The 18,610-nt window shown below is 39.3% G+C and overlaps 2 protein-coding genes across 3 annotated transcripts in view; one reads left to right on the forward strand and one right to left on the reverse strand.

Moving 5' to 3' along the window:
- Positions 1–18,610, forward strand: part of LOC138197894 (myosin heavy chain, fast skeletal muscle-like) — a 185,916-nt gene that overhangs the window by 18,875 nt on the left and 148,431 nt on the right. The window lies entirely within an intron of this gene.
- On the reverse strand, positions 2,600–14,818 carry stxbp2 (syntaxin binding protein 2). 2 transcript variants are annotated; one of them, XM_069148873.1, is made up of 19 exons: positions 14,767–14,818; positions 12,265–12,314; positions 10,886–10,967; positions 10,293–10,369; positions 10,096–10,171; positions 9,857–9,960; positions 9,295–9,443; positions 9,123–9,207; positions 8,376–8,506; positions 8,144–8,251; positions 7,641–7,698; positions 7,476–7,541; positions 7,097–7,177; positions 5,369–5,507; positions 5,086–5,192; positions 4,901–4,999; positions 4,731–4,816; positions 3,406–3,560; positions 2,600–3,276 (listed from the first exon to the last, which is right to left on the reverse strand). In XM_069148873.1, the coding sequence occupies exons 1-19, from the start codon at positions 14,801–14,803 to the stop codon at positions 3,182–3,184; spliced, it is 1,785 nt and encodes a 594-aa protein (XP_069004974.1). In that variant the 5' UTR covers positions 14,804–14,818; the 3' UTR covers positions 2,600–3,181. The 2 variants fall into 2 exon arrangements, with proteins under 2 accessions (XP_069004974.1, XP_069004973.1); XM_069148872.1 differs by having other exon boundaries at positions 3,406–3,563.

Raw genomic sequence — 18,610 nt, forward strand, 5'->3', positions numbered from 1 at the left:
CTAGATTCATATATCTGTACAACATTCAAAGCCACTACAGTATTTTGTTACCTTGTATTTTAGCAGCAACAACAAATGTGTTTTCTTCTTTAAAAAAAAGAACTTACCTGAGCTTTAGAGACCATGTAACACAAGTAGCTTGAATCTCCAGCAGAAGTGTCTTTTTCACTCTTTAATCCCGGTAGGGGTGCCAGAGACACTCGCTGATCGTCGAGCCGTTGGCTCTGAGTGTTGGCCAGGAGGTTAAAGAACGCTTCAGGGTCTGGAATTAGTGGGATTAAGTGATATAGTTAAATAATACAAAGAACTTGTAAAATGAAAATGCTACTTCTCTGAACATGAATCTGTCATAAAGAAATGCTAAATGAAAGAAAATTTGAAAACTGAGATTTGTGAATACAACCAGTTGTACTCATTACTCACCTGTGTTTGATGTGTCACCTGCAAGTTTTCTGTCTGGGTGTTTGGGTGTGCAGGGAGCACTCTTACTAGGATCCAGGGAGCAGCGCTGGTCATCCATGCGTCCACGCTGAACGTGGCTGATCATGTTCACGAACTTTTGTTGTTCATCAGGTTCTGACTTTTTTTGGGTAAAAGAATTCAGATTTGACCAAATGAGGATGAACAGCATTCACTACCGTCTCATTAAATGAGTCAGTAGAAGAAATCTATAATAAACAAAACTACTCATGACACAGCTGGACAGAACAGACCTGTATGGAATTGGAGCAGTCACGCTGAGAAGGAACCTGTAACTGTTTGACCGGTATCGACAGCAGCTTCCCGTTTTTTTCTGGAGTACTCTCAGTCACAGAGATCTGAGGTGCGGAGCCGTGATGGTTATGACTTCCAGGTTCCTGAGAAAACAGGTCACATTTTGCAGTCGACATCAGTCGTTCATTGAATACACCGCCACACAGAAGTGAATGCGCTCTGCCCTTTACGATCTATAGTCTCGTACCTGGTAGTTGAATCCAGGCAATGACACCCGTGGGTCAAGGTATTGCCTCTGTCTGTCTGCGGTATTGGAGAACTTCTCATTGCATGAGCCTGAAGGGAGCGGGAGTGAAACAATGAGCAATCAGTCTACTAAAAGACATCCATTGCAGACCATATTTGCACTGTACCAACCTATGGGTTTATGTGCAGTCGTAATGGGACCCAAAGAGCAACGCTGTTCATCCATTCGCCCACGTTGTGAGTAATTCATCATCTTCAGGATCTGCTCCTGTTCTGTGGATTCCTGTTGAACGTTGGGTAAAAGATTAGTAAGCAGTGTGAGCAATCACAGTTTACAGACAGTATTTTTCTCTTTTAATCACTTTTGCGAATTTGACTCACTGTAAATTTGTAAAAAAAAAAAAAAAAAAAAAAAAAAAAAAAAAAGATTTCATTGTTAAACATGGATGTAACGTCAAAATAAAAATCAGTTACAGTAAATTACTAACAATGTAGAAGCATTAACATAATAATAAACAATTATTTACTTCATTTAACTTTTTTGGTGAACACAATTCTATATAAAAAAAAGAAACAACTGTTTGTACCATACAAATAAAAAATATCAAAACAAACAAAACAAACAGTTATGCCACACGTTTCCTACCAGCACAGCAGCGTCTGTAGCTTCTGATTTTGAGTCCATGCCTGCAGCCGCCATCATGCAAAATAATACAAAAAGGTCCTGAACTGACACTAGATCAAGTGTAAGAATGTCAGAAAAGAGTAGTTCCTGTAATTGGAAGAGAATACATTCAATATTTTGACGGAACTGATGTATGCATAATGAAAATGATGATACTGACTGATGCTATTCCACATGCTCACTGGATAGGAGCACGTAGAAGGGTTTTTAAATAGAGTAAGTCCCGAGTATTAACCCATTGCCATTAACACAGGAGCCAGTGCCCCGTTCTTAACATTACAGTAATCCCAGATGAAAACATAATCCTCGGCATGGAGAGGGATGATCTTTTTCACTGGCAGAAGTAAATGGTCTCCCTTCTGACCTAACACTTTACTTAAAGTCAACGTTTGCTTTTCGACAGCAACACATTGTGATTATATGGTTCAAATGGGAATGTCCAGGTTGTGGTATTGAGATGAACAAAACTACCAGTGATGGGATGCACTATTAGTAAAATACACTGTAATTTGAATAGGAAGCAAACCAGAAAATGATTTAAAAAAAAAAAAAAAAAAAAAAAAAAAAAAATTTAAAAACTATGTGAAAGAAAACCCAACTGACAATTAAAAAGAAAAGTGAGAATAAATCATATTTGCACTATGGATCAATAAATCACACCTTAAAATGCCATAACACTAAATAGTGAAATGGAGATTTACTTTTTGTGAATATAAAAATGAAAAAAAGATCATGAAAAGAAATGGCAATCTTCAAATGATTGGTTTCTGTATAGAGAGCATGAAGCCTGATGGAGCATCAGCACATCAGAGGTGGTCGAGCAAGATATTCCCAATGACTTGAAATCATTTTGAGCATGGACTCAATACTCAGCATGTGCAACAAGTGCTAGATACCACAAATAAAAGCTAGTAACTGGACCATGAGTCAAAATTATTTCATTATACTACAATATAAAGTGAACATTGTCTCTCTTTATTACATCTTTTTCACAACAAAGAAACAAACACCCACCACACTCGCATCAGCAAAATATTAAAGTACATTATAAATGTGCAAGATTTTGTAACACAGTAGTTTAGACATTTTGTATGAGATGAAACTTCCCGGAAAGTGAAAAATAAAAGGTACCTTGAAAAAAATATTTTTACACACTGAATGTTACCGACTATACAGCATGTACTTCTATTGACTGGCGTCCAACTACATAGGCAAGATATTTGGTGTTAGATGATCTAGTTTATTTGGAAATGAGGCATCTTCTAAGTACATAATTATGCAAATTAAATATAGAATAACAAAAATATTAATTTGAATGATAAAAGTACAGTAATCAACATATCAATGTCTAATTCAATATTTTGATACAATATCAATCATAGCAGTACACACAGCAGAACTTTCTAAAATAACAAAGACTCAAAAATGTTTCCTTCCATGGCTTCATCTAGAATGCGTCTTTTGTCATTTGAGATGAAACATCGTGTTTCATCTCAAAGGAAAAGTGAACCCTTATTGCAGTGTGCTCTTCATCGCTCAAGGTCGACCCATCTCAAAATCAGGATTAAGAACTTTGTCGAGATTCTGCAGGTCACTGAGGAAAGTGGTTGGAGTCAGGATGTGAGATGACCCTGTCAAGGAGATGATGATACATATAGTCACAAAAAAAAGTTAAAAAAAAAAAAAAAAAGAAGAAGAAGGCAGCATTTTTGGAGGGGAAAGATTTAAGGATCGTGACCTATTCAATAGCAGTTTCTTACCAATCAGCACTTCCCATTTCTCATCAGCTCGAGTGACTTCATAAGCCGAACGCATCTCGGAGTGCGACACCCCACCAATCACAAAAATAATGAGCCGAGGGCCAGAGCGATACTCTGTTGGAGACTTGTTTTTGTGCCAGTGTCCAAAACGTGCGCTGCTGTAAAAGATGATAAACAATAATTAGTGTTAGCAGCAAGTAACTATTACTAAAACCAAGGCCTGCTTGAGAGCTGTCAGTTTCAGCCATCTGATAATGATCCATCTGTAATGTCAATTTTAAACAGAGTAAATACTAGAGTTGCCCTGCGATGCTTCTCTTTGATACAGTATTGACACAAATTAGATTTTGGTGCCAGTGTGTCACAATGTCAGGGAAAACAAAACAAACAGAAAACGGAAGCAATGAAACAACTTTTTCCTGTTTGGATACAAAAAACAAACAAAAAATCATTTGTATAGACTTCGTGACCTTGCTAATAAGTTTCATACCGTTTTATAACAGGTCTAATTAAACTCTCTTCCAACTGCCATGTCCGGTTGAAAATAGCCAGCCTACAGTCTAGTGCAGAGCTATTCAAACTCAAAAGCAAGAGGAGGGCCACATTGACTATCTTGTCAATCGGTGGCTACAAATAACGCTTAATTTGAATAGATATATTAGCACATATAAGAAACTAAACACACGCATCCCTTTCATGGTATCAATCAAATGCAAGGCAGTAGAACAGTTTGGGGCCGTTTATGATTCCATGAAGCATCTTCATCGAAGCCAAAGAAAAGTCCAAACGGGTCGTATCCGGTCCGCGGGCCACAGTTTGAACAGCCCAGGACTAGTGTTACTATTAATGCCTAGTTTTCTTTAATTCTGCACTTCGTTTAAAAGTAAGCAGACGAGCATTGTGCATTATGCAGATTATGAGTGAACCCCGGTCCACGTGAGTGGTTTGTATAAGCACTAGCATCATGATGTGATGGGTATCCATGGAGGATTACGGAGTAATCAAAGCAAAATGACTATATTTCACTTTTCTTAACTCCAGCTCGCTTTGTCAACAGCTTGACTCCAACTCAATTACAGGGATAAAAGCTTTCATTTGATAACATCATCTGTCTGCGACCTCACTTAGTATTTGTGTTGCTTTAAAAAAAAAAAACACAGAATGGTGAACAAATGTTAAAACTGATATTTCCCCAGAGCACAGGCAAAAAAAAAAAAAAATCCTGAACTGATTTTTATTGGTCATAAACTATATTTTCTGCATATACTGTACATCTATATGAACCCTGATGAAGTGACAATGCGCATTTCAAAAAGGTTTCTCACCTGACTGCAGTCTGAGTCGTGTTGATGGGAGCGGGATCAGAGATAAACGGCCACTGCTTTCTGTCCAGTTTGTCTTCGATGGCATTCTGTGATATAAAAACACAAGACGGTGAAGCGGAAGCTGAATATGCGAGGCAACAACATCTGAAACTTCACTTCAGCATTAATACCTCCATGACGTCCTTGATGATGGGTATCCACCTGGAGAGCTGGTACGTGCTGTCTTTGCGCTCCTTGCGCTCTGGCAGCCTTTCCCCGGCATTGCGACCCTAACAAACAGCGTGGAGTATGTAACAAATACCGAGCGGGGAAACTTAAAACACTGACACTGCAAAACTGCAATGAAAAGATTTACCCCGGCAATGATGTTACAGCCCAGGTTCTGCAGGTTGGTGATGATGTCGCTTTTGTCCTGTATGTTTGCATGCTGGATGAGCTTGGCCAGGTTCTCCTCCCCGATGCCTACACGGATAACCAGACTCTTTTTGTAAAGATTGTGACTGCTAAAATAACATCTATTTTCTCCGTAGCAAAGTTCTGATCAATCTAGTGTGCTCACAAGAAAATATGTTAGTTTAAAAACAGAAAAAAAAACAAAAAAAAGAGAGGCATGAGAATGAGCATAGAAAAGGGCACACCTTTCTTGTGGAATATGTACAGTAGTATGATGCGGATTTTGTCATAGGCCTCAATATCTTGGTTGAGGAGCACAGGAACGATGTTCTTCATGGCATCTTTAAGAGGTTCCCCTTCTGCATTTGATCCCATCGCCAGGTCCTGTGAAAGACACCTCTGGTTAACTATTAACTTCTATAGAAATTTCAAACATCAACTGACGTCAGCTGACACAAGAGGATGACTTGCATCTTCACGTTGTTCCTTTTATTTTCCTACGACATCTTCTCCTTCCTGACCATGCCATGGATGTAAAAAGATTGTAATAACTGATCGGAACCTTCCACTGACCTACTCAAATGTCGATGTTGAAGTTACAAACACTTAAACCTATATAACCTCAAAATATTGACAGTTTTACACTGAACAGAAAAATAACATTCATACAACAAACTGTCCCAAGCTGTACAGTAAATACTCAAGAGTTGTATTTGAGATCCATTAACCATGTCAAAGATTGAAAAATATTGGCCACTTAACTTGGGCTTTTAAATTTACATCTAGCTTCGGGATTTCCTATTAATTCAATCCTGATCTTCCTAAAAACTCTCACTAAACCTCGTGATGAATTTGGAGTAAACCTCGTTAAGGCCAATCAACGCCAAAACTTTGTGAGCTGCTGAAAGATCATTTTGTTTACAACATTTGTACTGGGTTGGCCAAACAATGCAGAACACTCAAAACAAATGACTGTTGCCGTTTGGACCACACTGTCCATCTTGGAGCCAAAATATGGCCACCGGATTTAAGAGACAGCTTTCAGACACGCTGACAATCCATTAATGCCGTCGAGCGATTTACTCGTACAAAACAGTCCCATTAACACTTGCCTCTCAAAATGCCACAACTATGCATAGCTTATCATTTCTTGTGTACTTGAGGCTCATCTGATACAGGACTAAATGTGGCAGAACACATTCCCCAGGGAGACAAAGCACGTCTGGCACATACAAGCAACACACTGTGATTTGGTGCTGGTCTGGACTGTGGCTTTGTCCCAGGTTCTGGCTCGTGGAAGGATTACTACGAGTGGCACACGCGTGCTATTAAATACCTTTACACTCACGGTAATGACATAACGGCTTCTTCTGCATTTCTGTAGACACATGGATGCTGATGTCCCGGTCCCAAGCTTCTTATGCAATAGTATCATTATGATTCTCCATTAACAAAAAAACAAAAAAAATCTGCAGACCGTGTGGTGGCTTTTGAACATACCACAGAGGAACTATAAATAAAGACGCTACCATGTTGTGGTCACTTAGTGGGTAGAGCGATGGGAAAGGAGTAATTCCATGTCTGGCATTCTCCCTAAGATACTTTGTGTCAGTGTAACAGTGGATGTTTTTAGTTTATCCCTTTTGATATAGAAGTGACACACTGACAGGCTGTTTTGCCAACAATGCATGAGCAGACAGCTTCCAGGAATATTTGGTTTTATAGCCCAGGGGCCATTAACACATGCCTCACTCTTCTCAGATCAAGAGCGCATCGTCATGATTCTATTTATACCTACTAATGTAGATGTACAGGATTACAATAGCTTGCATTGTGACCGAGCTTGACACCGGATTAAGATATTACGAGGCCATTTATTAAGAGTTCTTTGAGTCGAAAATGCTGCGAGTCAAACTTTTGATGAGACCATCAAAGTTATTCATTTCAATTGCACAGTTCAGAAAGGGACTGACCTGCTCCACTTCACAAAGTTTATCAAGAGATGCCTTGTATTTCTTCATGCATGCTTCAGCTAGGTGCAAGTGAGTAGAGTACTGTGAAGGAAATTGGATAATCAATGAATTTGCAGGTACAACAAAATCAATGTATCATATACAATAAAACTGAAAAGGCTAAAAGAAATATCAGATTTGAACTTTCTATTAATAAATCAGTGTGGCCCTAACTTAACTGAGCAGACATGCAAGAAGATCTACATCAAAGATAAACTGTGTCCATGGTTGCACAACAAGCTCTACTTAATAAGCATTAAATTCTCCTAACAATAGAAAAATGATCATTAGACGTTGATACTAAAAAGGTAAAAAGTATAATTTTCTGGCTCTCACTCACCAGGCTCAGTTCCTTCTGATACTGCGGCATCTTCTTTAACATCTGAGAGAGATCTTTTATGTTGGCCTAAAATGCAGAACATTTTGACTGTTACATAAAAATGGTTCTACCATGAACATTCATAAAGACTGAATATGGAGAATGGATAATGCAAATCTAACTCACATTGTCGGTGCACATTCTTTTGCTCTCACAAAAGGTGCCAAGAAGCTCTGTCACTTTCCTGTGAGATTAGGTTTAGAAAATGACCAGTCACTTTGTGCAGGGAAACGTTTAATCAATTACAATGTCAGAGTGCAACCAAATTATAATCTAGTTGGCATATCATTTTGTATGTACATTGTGTTTTTAAAATAAATCAAATATAAACACATTTATTGTACATCTTCCCGATCATTCCACTGACCAATTTTGTGTTTTAATTTATTCTATAGGCTTATCTTAAGAAAACCATAAAAGTCCGAATTTTGTGTTAATGTTTTTTGTTTTTTTTTATAATGAGAACATTTCATCAGGAAGGCAGAGCACATTTTACATCATCTTTGGGACAACGTTGTTACTACAATATGATAAGCGCAAATTATTTCTTTTATTTTGCCAATTTTTCCCCTTGTTGGAAATCGTGACCGTGAGGCCCAATCATAGAGACGTGGTTGTGACGAACTTACTTGGTGACATCTGCGATGTGCATGTGTCTGAGCTGAACCCAGAGCTCATCGTCCTCATCCAATAACACCTCTCTGTCTTTCGAATTCCCAATGCCGGTTGTCTCGTAACTTCATATTATGAAACGAGCAGACACGTAAAACAAAAACGATTACGGAGAAGTAATGTGCCAACGACGGTTCAAAAACCTGGCAAAGCAAATGAACGGCAGCCTACAGAAAGATGGTCACTCACGTGTAGATGTCCTGCTTGATATCTAGTAGGTCGTAAGCCATTGCTTGGAAGGTCAACTCGTGTAGAATTGGTGAGATGGGATCAAACCCACGATCAACAATCAGTAGCTGAGATCGTGCCTTATCTGGACCCTAAAACCAATGAACATTAGTGATATCATCTCATACGAATGAAACACCCGGTTTCCTTTACAGACTCCTTGAAAAATACAATCTAGTCTACAAGACACATTAATAATCGAGTGCTTTAGTGGGTTTGTGCATCTGTCCATGCAGTGAAATTCTTATCAGCTCAGTTTAGTGTCATCGCCTGATGCAACACGCGGCAGCACTTCCCCAAACTCGCAGTTAATTACAGCAAAAAGAAATACGCAGAATGCGTGGACAGCACAGCATGTTAATGCACTGGGAGATGTGGGGGCAAAAAGAGAACAGTGGTACATGCCTTTTAAGACCCATCTCAGGAGCAAGGAAATGTCAGCTAAGAAAGAAAGAAAAGAAGAGGGGGGGGGGGGGGGGGTGGAACGGTCCAGCAAAGCGTGAGAAAAATAATCCACAGGAAATAAAAACCCAGAAACCACAGAAACGTCCACAACCTGTGAAGGTGAAGAGCTGCAGAATCCCAATGGAAGTTTTTTCTCTTTTATGGAAAAGTTGGTTTCGCAGAAAAAAGCAGTATAAAACTTCTGTTCACCATTTTATTGTTAAAGAATTGTATTGAAACAGCAGCGTGTAACTGGTTCCTCACCTCTCCCATGCTTGGATTGTCAGCTTTGTGAGCAGTGAGGCGCTGGTAGACCTCCTCAGCCAGTCTAGCATTCTCCTCGGGTCCCCTGAGAGACGGAGAGGTTTACAACTTTGAATCAGCAAGTAAACTCAACTTCACACTGAATCCAATATACTCTCCAAGGCCTCCATACTTGCGGTAACGAACTGCTGGGTACTCCTTAAGTGTGTCGCACAGAGTTGCGATCTGCTCTGCCAGATTTTCCCTAATTTTGTCCATTTCTTCATTTGGCGTCGAGCTGTAGAAGCACTGCAGGGAGGTTGGGTCATCTAGAGAGAACACCTGCAGGGGGAGAGGGATTCAGGTTTGTCTCCGTTTGGTCATATTATGTCCAAAAAAAAAAAAAAAATCAAAGTGTACTATTCCAACGTTTTACATTAACATTAATTGAAAAACAAATCCTGTACGTAATGTGAAAGGTATTAAGTGTAGTGATAAACCTACAGAGAAGTATGACTCTATGATTTGTCTCTGAACTGTGGAGCATTTATCATTCAGCTCTAAGATTTGGTTTTGCAGCCTGCTACTTCAGTGTTTTAGTCAGAAGGCATTTAGCAGCTACAGCCGGATCATTTTCCAAAGAGCTGCTGAAGACCAAAACAGAGCCGAACATATCAAATAATACAAAAGTGAATTAAAACTGTGTTGCCAAATAAAATCTATTTGAAATAAGTATAGCGGAGAAAATTCCCCACCTGAGACTCGTATGGAAGGAAAGCAACATTGATCTCCTTTAGAGTCTTGGCAACTTTGGAAACTCTGGATTTCCCAATCTCAGAAAAGAGACCATCTGGACAAGCTATGGGAGCGAAAGACAAATAAGGACAAAAGCCTAATTCTTCAATATATTTTCAAACTTTAAGCATTTTAAACATTGCATCTAAAAATATCTGATAAATAAGTTTCCTGTACTTATATGCATTTCCTGACTTACTGTCTGTGAAGAAGATGTGTGCTGCTTTGTAAGTGAAGGCCGTATCTTTGAAGTCATTAATGAGAGCACGAACTGACTGTAATGGAAATCAAAGTTTGGTTTAAAAGATGAAGAATTTGATAAAAAAAAAAAAAAAAAAAAAAAAAAAAAAATCTTGATGAAAACAGAGGATCTGACATTAAAAGGTAATAGCTAACCTTCTCCACTGGTGAAATCAAGTAAATGGCCTCCAAACTGGAGATGCGCTCCCTGCGTTTATTGATGTCCTCCACAACTGAAAAGAAGAAAAGACAGGAATGTGACTTCAACTTAAACAATGTGACAGAAGCAATATCATGAGCAACTGCAAATAAAACCCCAATATCACCATCATGTAAAATGAGAAAAAAAACAATGTAGAATTTAGTGACAGCTGGCTTGAATAACAAGGCTGTGTCGAACAAACTAGAAGGGCACAAATTCTTCCATGAGAAATCTCTTCTTGCTTTAACCCTGTGGGGTACAAATGACATTTATTTTTATTTTATTTTATTACAGCTTCTCTTACTACATAACTATTTGCAAATAAAAAAAACATGCATTGTAAGGTAGGAGTTGGAGCTGCGTTATTTGATGCTGCTTTGCATGGACAGCAGGCGTTGTCAATTTACAAATGAGAACATGGCTCCAGATGTAATGGAGGGAAGGAGATGATCATTTTGTCAAATTTCAAAGGCAATAATATAATTAATTTGAATTACCAAGTTACTGGTCTATAGCATGCAAGTCCGTTAATCATCTGCATACTTACTGGTCACCCCCTCTGCCAATATGTCAGACATCTTGCAACAAGAGGAGAGAATCCGCATGCCCATGTGATCCACAATAAGCACCTGAAGAACGGCACAAGATAAACAACAGGAACTATAAACTCAGTGTAACAAAAGTAGAGATTTCTTAAAGGTCGACTGGAGAAAGATTGTTGATATTTGAACTCGATGCCAAAAATGCTTCTTCTGAGATCTTGTGGTATAAATTTGTTGACGCGCATAGACAAGGCAAGGACACAAACAGCTGGGGGTATGTTACAGACACATACAGCATGAAAGTTGATATCCGTTTCTCATGCTGAAGCAAAATAAACATTTTAATATAAAAAAAATAATAATAATAAACAACATGCAAGTACACAACAGACTGAAAACTAATGAGAGAGAGAAGCACAAAAACAGCACAAAATATGAACGAAAGTCATTTTAACAGTCAACAATCAAAAGAAAATTCAATGTATAAATAGCAACCAAAGGCACAGAAACCGTAGCTGGCAGAAAGCAGTAACACAAATCTCAAATGTTATTGCAACCTGGCGGCCAGACTCTGAATCAAGATATATGAAACCGACAGAAAGCATTTAACAACTCTGAAAATACACTACGCTAAATATAAAGACGAAGAGTGTGTAACATAACACATGAAAAATATTTGGATGGAGGCACATGATAAAAAAAAAAAAAAAAATCAGTGAAGTCGGAGAGGTCTTGCTGTCATCTGCATGTCACACTAACTGCGGTGTTTAGAGGCACATTGAGTTCCCATCACGGAGCCCGATCTAATGTCACACACACACACCTACCATGCAGGAACAGAACACCCCCCCCCCCCACCCCTCCCCCACACCCGTCTTCAAGCCTGTCAACTCTTAGAGGTCTCTCCACCGTTGGGAAGCCCCGTCCATGTTAACGCTGCTCTTCGACCCTGCCTGATTGTAGCACCTTTTTTTTTTTTTTTTCAAAAATGTTTTGGACTTTCTCCTCTTTGGCCATTTTTCAGTCATCTCTCCTCCAGCACAATGTAATAATGCCAGATTTAGCATCACATTCACACTCACTGCCCCCTTTACACCATCTCCCCTTATGCCTGTGCTGTGCTGTGCTGTGCTGGAGCACAAACGCCCCCTGTTGTTAATTGGCTGAAATCGTGCTGTGCGACTCAATTGAAAGCTACTTTAGTTCTTTTCCCATTTAGAGATGGTAAATCTATAAATTGGTGCACGAACACCAGATCTTTTTTTGAGTGCACACTCAAGAAGAGGCAGCTCGGTCGCGACGAGACATTCACTGAATTTAACAAAAAAGTGTACGGGGTCAGAATCAAAGATTCCACCTTTATTTCTAGTCGAGCAACTGTTACCTTCCATTCTCCATCCTTCTTTACACTCTTAATGACCCCAGTGAGGATTTCTGTAAAAGAAAAGGGAAAAAAGGTGTATTTATCATTAGAGAATAATCAGCAACCTCTACAACATTTATAGCGCCACACAAAAAAAAGTTGCGGAAAACAGGTAACAGGTGTTGGAATTTTAGCAAAGACTCGTATATAGAAATACCTTAACAACGCTGTTTGTAAAACAAAAGTAACATTACACAAAAATAATGTTTAACTCCGGAGTTTTGTTCCAGCTGTCTTTTAAAATTGCTGTAGTGCATAAAGTCTGAAGAACATGTGTGGCTAAATGTAAAGTTTTTTTCCTTCATGCTTAAAAGTTTAGTCACAGAAAGGAGATGCGGGGACAAGAGACGTCAAATGGAAATGTTGTTCCATTAACGAACACAATGACAAGAAGTTAGAGGTGAGTTATGTGTAAAAAAAAAAAAAAAAAAAAAAAAAAAAAAAACCTCTCCAAATAAGAAACCAGGAACTTTCTTGAAACAAATTCATATTTAGCACTCTTATGCACAAACTTTACTTCTACAGCTAAACCGTTTCCCCGAGGAAACCCTGAAACTATGTCTTGAATCCCTTAACACTTGATCTCCAGCGTCTTAACAGTTCGCAGAAGGAAGGAGTGTGGGAAAGAAGAACTACCCTTCCGCTTTCGTGCTTTACACTCCACTTCCTTGTTGAAGCTCACGAACAGAGCAGGGCCTCCCTCAGACACATTGGTAAACAAATCTTATTCTTGCATCAATTTACTTGCTGATTAACATGGATAATAAAAGAAAACGCATCAGTGCTCTTTACCCTCAGTTAAAGCAATAATAGCAAAGATTTTCATTTAAATAAATGTCTGTTAAGTCAATGTTTTTCCCCAAATGAGGTTGACACATCGGTGACTGAGCCTGTGGCCCACCGATAAAAAGCCGTTGCATTTGCAGTATCACGAGCTCAATTGGCTTTAGTTGAATACAGATTATATTCTAGTTCAAGGTGTTTGCGAGAAAGATACGAAATAAAAGGGACTAATGATTTTAATCTTTTGTCTTTTTTCATAAACGTTTTGGCACCAAGTGGAAAATTCATCAGTGGCAAATGTCTTGCCACATTCAACCTCTTTTCCACAGAGGGAACTGGAAGAAACGACTCCTACTTTTAACTGGGTTGCTGCTACCCATTCAAATCACACAACCGTCACGCCATTTTAACCATCTTCATCTCTGCCTACGCGTTTGTTCAATTTCAAAATAAAGCCCCGAGACCTGCTTTGCTTGTTAACAGGATGACGTGTCAGGCCTTATTTGACTTTAAAACACAGCATATATGTATACAAATGGGCCCATATTGTCACAATCAAAAACAGGTTGTAGATTTAGTGACACGCCTAATGGTTTCAGCACTTCTGAGAGGTGTGTTCACGCTTCACTCGTACAATAAACAAAATGTACAATCTCAGACATCTCCTGAACCCTGACATAGTTAAACAAAAAAAAAATAAATAAATTAAAAAAAAACTTGTATCTGTGATTAATCTTTAACATCATAAATTGTTGAGAACAACTGAAACACTTGCAGCTGCCAAATAAACTTTTCCCATGATATTGAAGGAACAAACTGCTAGAGGAGCTGAAACTTGAGACGATGCTGTCTTTTTTTTTTTTTTTTACCTCTGCTTTTAAAATTGGCATCTCTGTTTTTGAGTTTGTTTTTATTGTTTTTATCGTGTGCTGTCGACGGTGCGTTTTATTTGTAGTTATCATTTGTTTTCCATCGATTCTGTACATTATTTTGTGTTGCCTGAAAGCATTTAAAAAAAAAAATTAAAAAAGTGTTCCAGAAATACATTTCGCCCCTTTCTTTCTTTCTTTTTCTTTTTTCCTATTACATAACGCTGTTTGTTATTGTTACACATGACCATACTTTACGAAAAAAAAAAAAACAACTTTCAAGGCTTTAATGAATAACGCTGTGGAAAGAATAGTTTTCTGTTTAATGACACTAAGTACCCGTTGTGACTTTGTTGACGTCCGGTTGTTTACAAATGATCCAGCTGACTTTAATCCATCACAATTAATGTCACTGAACTTCCTCTTAGATTATAGCTGAGCAGGCGTTACCCTTTCAAATGGTACCAACACTTTCTGGCACTGACGTCGCACTTTTTAAAAAATTTTACGTCTGCTAAATGTCACAACACCACACCACGACTTCTTCGCAGCAAATAACGCGTGGAAAAACAACGATACCAATTTCGTTTTCATCACAAAGCGATCACATTATTTACCAAAGGTAATATTCGCATTTTTTCTCTTGAGAGTGAAACAGGAAGTTTTCGACGTCCCAAACACGGTTTTGTGTTGCGACTTCAGCGTCAGTTTATGAAGTTGCTAAAACATAACTTCGAACAAAGTGGTTCTTTACTTTTAACTGTGGAAAACGCGTGAAACCAAATAAATTATAACGAAAGGTGTCACTTACTTTCTCCGACTACCGCTTTCAGCCCACTCGGTGCCATCTTAACGACAGTCTGCTGATTCGTCGCTCACTTCCTTATGGTTCGAGCACACAAGCTTTTAAGGGTAAGACACTGCCCCCTGTTGTCAGACAATGGTACTGCAAGAATATTATGCGCTTTTCACTATCATATACGCTGCTCAAAAAATATAAAAAAGGGAACACTCAAATAACACATCCTAGATCTCAATGAATTAAATATTCCAGTTGAATTTTTTTTTTTTATTCATTAGATAGTGGAATGTGTTGAGAACAAAATAACATGAGAATGATCAATGTAAATCAAAATCATTATCCCATGGGAGGTCTGGATTCAGAATCATACTCAAAATAAAAGTGGAAAAATCAGATCACGGGCTGATCCAACTTCTGTGGAAATTCCTCAAGACAAGTCAAAATGAGGCTCAGTAGTGCGTGTGGCCTCCACGTGCCTGTATGCACCCCCTACAATGCCTGGACATGCTCCTGATGAGACAACAGGATGTTCTCCTGAGGGATCTACTCCCAGACCTGGATCAAAGCATCAGTCAACTCCTGGACAGTCTGTGGTGCGACGTGGCGTTGGTGGATGGAACGAGACATGATGTCCCAGATGTGCTCGATTGGATTCAGGTCTGGGGAACGGGCAGGCCGGTCCATAGCATCAATGCCTTCATCATGCAGGAACTGCTGACACACTCCAGCCACTTGAGGCCTAGCATTGTCATGCATCAGAAGGAACCCAGGGCCCACTGCATCAGCATATGGTCTTACAATGGGTCTGAGGATCTCATCCCGGTACCTAATGGCAGCCAGGGTACCTCTGGCTAGCACATGGAGGGCTGTGCGGCCCTCCAAAGAAATGCCTCCCCAGACCATCGCTGACCTACCGCCAAACCGGTCACGCTGGAGGATGTTGCAGGCAGCAGAACGTTCTCCACGGCGTCTCCAGACTCTGTCACATGTGCTCAGTGTGAACCTGCTCTCATCCGTGAAGAGCACAGGGCGCCAATGGAGAAGCTGCCAATCTTGGTGTTCTCTGGCAAATGCCAATCGCCCTGCACGGTGTTGGGCTGTAAGCACAGGCCCCACTTGTGGACGTCGGGCCCTCGTACCACCCTCACGGAGTCTGTTTCTGACAGTTTGAGCAGAAACATGCACATTAGTGGCCTGCTTGAGGTCATTTTGTAGGGCTCTGGCAGTGCTCCTCCTCTTCCTCCTTGCACAAAGGAGCAGATAGCGGTCCTGCTGCTGGGTTGTTGTCCTCCTACGGCCCCCTCCACGTCTCCTGGTGTACTGGCCTGTCTCCTGGTGTCTCCTCCGTGCTCTCGACACTGTGCTGACAGACACAGCAAACCTTCTTGCCACAGCGTGCATTGATGTGCCATCCTGGATGAGCTGCACTACCTGAGCAACTTCTGTGGGTTGTAGACACCGCCTCATGCTACCTCTAGTGGTGAGGGCACTGGCAAAATGCAAAAGTGACCAAAAATCAGCCAGAAAGGATGAAGACAGAGAAATAGTCTGTGGTCACCACCTGCAGAACCGTTCCTTTATAGGGGTTGTCTTGCTAATTGCCTCATTTCCACCTGTTGTCTGTTCCATTTGCACAACAGCAGGTGAAATTAATTCACAATCAATGTTGCTTCCTAACTGGACAGGTTGATTTCCCAGAAGTGTGATTGACTTGGAGTTACATTGTGTTGTTTAAGTGTTCCCATTAATTTTTTGAGCAGTGTATATATCATATATGTATAGATGTAAGTACATTTACTCAAATACTTTACCCGAGTATTAACACAATTTTATTGGATATTCTTCCAGTATATTTCAGGGGTAAATACGGTACAATTTACTTCACTACATTTGTCTGACAGCTGTAGTTACTTGTAATATTATAATTTTTCACACCATTTCCCTCCAGTGAAAAGCCTACCCCCAAATTTGGTGATTTTATATTTTAATTTTTGTGAAAAACAGAAGGGGTAGGTGTTCCTTTATGTGTTGCCACAAGTCTTGTAATTCTTAAGATAAATAAACTCCTTAAAACCCTCTTGGGTTAGCTGGAAAATGCATTGTCACAAAGATTAATATCTGACGCTGACGCTCATGGCAAGCGGACTTTCGAGAAATACATGGTTCCGGGTTGACAGAAAGTCTACAAACATATGATGATCTTATCGCATTATTATGATTAGACTAACCAACAGTTCGTAAAGTAGTTAAGATTAGAACAACCTTAAATAACTAGAGCAGTAAAATGCACATTAAAACAGCCCTAATATTAATCCAAAAACATTTAATTTAATATAAAAGACTGATACTGATACAGAGTACTTTTTTGTTTTGATACTTTGCTACTTCTATACTTTAATTCCAGTAATGTTTTGCAGGTCTTTAACTTGCAGTGGAGTATTTTCACAGTAAGGTATTGCAAAAATCTGTTCGCTGGGATCCAAACTATGGTAGAATTGTGTGGGTTAATGAACATCATCACTTGGCTTCCTCACATCCATCACTTATCACAGGAGGAATTGTATTACTCTATCACATCATAAAACATGATCTTACTGTAGTTTGGATCTGACTTTGAAAATGAATGATAGTTACAGGAAAGAAACAGCTGCAAGGAAGAAATACACTAGCTCTTTCAAATGCCTCCGGAGACACAGAGACATCCAACTGGCCACTCTTCATTGCCAAATATATTTGAGAGTATCATTTAATGAGGCTTGGTAAAAGCATGTCAGCACTTTGTCATGATGGAAGAAAGATTTAGTAGTTGGATGGTTGTTGGGGGAATACTTCCAAGATGTAAATCTCTCTGGCCAAGAGGAACACATAGCTCTCTGATACTTTCAAGCTGTGCTGCTCTGAATGGGCTCATGGCATTATTTCCCACTTGATGTGTCATATTAAAAATGATTTATGAACTGCTTTTCTAAAGATGTGAGAACAAGTGTTACCTTTTAAAACAATTACTTACTACAGGTGTGCAGTACATCAATAATCATCCAATGAGAAACAATAGGTGATGACAATATTTGCTCATGTGCATCCAATGTGTTAAAACTGTTTCCTGCTGGTCCAATGAAAAGTCTACTCAAAAAATTAGTTGTCATCATGAGGTGGCATTGTTAACCTGAGTGCGAAAATGTGGGCATATGTACATAACTGGGTTACAATTAATCCGAACTTGACTGACAGTGAAACAGCCAATCACTGCAGTGTACATTTTACAGCCAGCATGGTAGACTTTAGAGCGTGCATTTCTCTGGCTGTCCCAATCTAGCCCTAACCAGAGACTATGGTTCGGTGAGAACAAAGATATAATATAGTAAAGCTAATTTTGAAGTGTAGCAATATCCCGACCTCACTAGAAAGGCACTATCCCCCCCTGGTGGTGGTGGTGGCATAATGCTACGAGGATGCTCATCTGAAGCATGACCAGGGAGGCTTGTGAGGGGAGAGGATATAATAAATGTAGCAAAATACGGTTTAATCAAAGAGGGAAAACCTGCTGCAGTCTGCAAATGAACTGTGACTTCATGCAAATTTGTATTTCCAACCAAAACATTAAGACATTTTTAACATTGGCTTAATGCAGTAATTGCTGCCACAGCTTTCTCTATATTTTTTTAAGGGCGGTAAACATTGTGTTTTATGTATGTGCTTAATTAAAATGACTTTATGGAGATTGTTTTTTCACTTCAGTATTTCTTTCTGTTGATTGGTGTCAAAAATGCCTGATTAGATCCCCTGTGATACAATGCTGTAAGAGACTGAATGTGCAAAAGTCCAACAAGCTGAATACACTTTATAGGCACTG

This window comes from Embiotoca jacksoni, unplaced genomic scaffold, assembly GCF_022577435.1.
Source record: "Embiotoca jacksoni isolate LCO1_2020_lvr unplaced genomic scaffold, fEmbJac1.0.p SCAF_15, whole genome shotgun sequence".
Lineage (NCBI taxonomy): Eukaryota > Metazoa > Chordata > Actinopteri > Embiotocidae > Embiotoca > Embiotoca jacksoni.

Bases quoted from the DNA above. Each gene is read 5' to 3' on its own strand.
- stxbp2 (XM_069148872.1), bottom strand. From the start codon at position 14,803: ATGGCACCGAGTGGGCTGAAAGCGGTAGTCGGAGAAA. The intron at 9,208-9,294 runs GTATGGAGGCCT...TCCGTCTCTCAG, and splicing joins CCAGCAGTTCGTTACCGCAA to GGGACCCGAGGAGAATGCTA. The intron at 5,000-5,085 runs GTAAATCTTTTC...GCTGTTTGTTAG, and splicing joins GCTGTAACATCATTGCCGGG to GGTCGCAATGCCGGGGAAAG.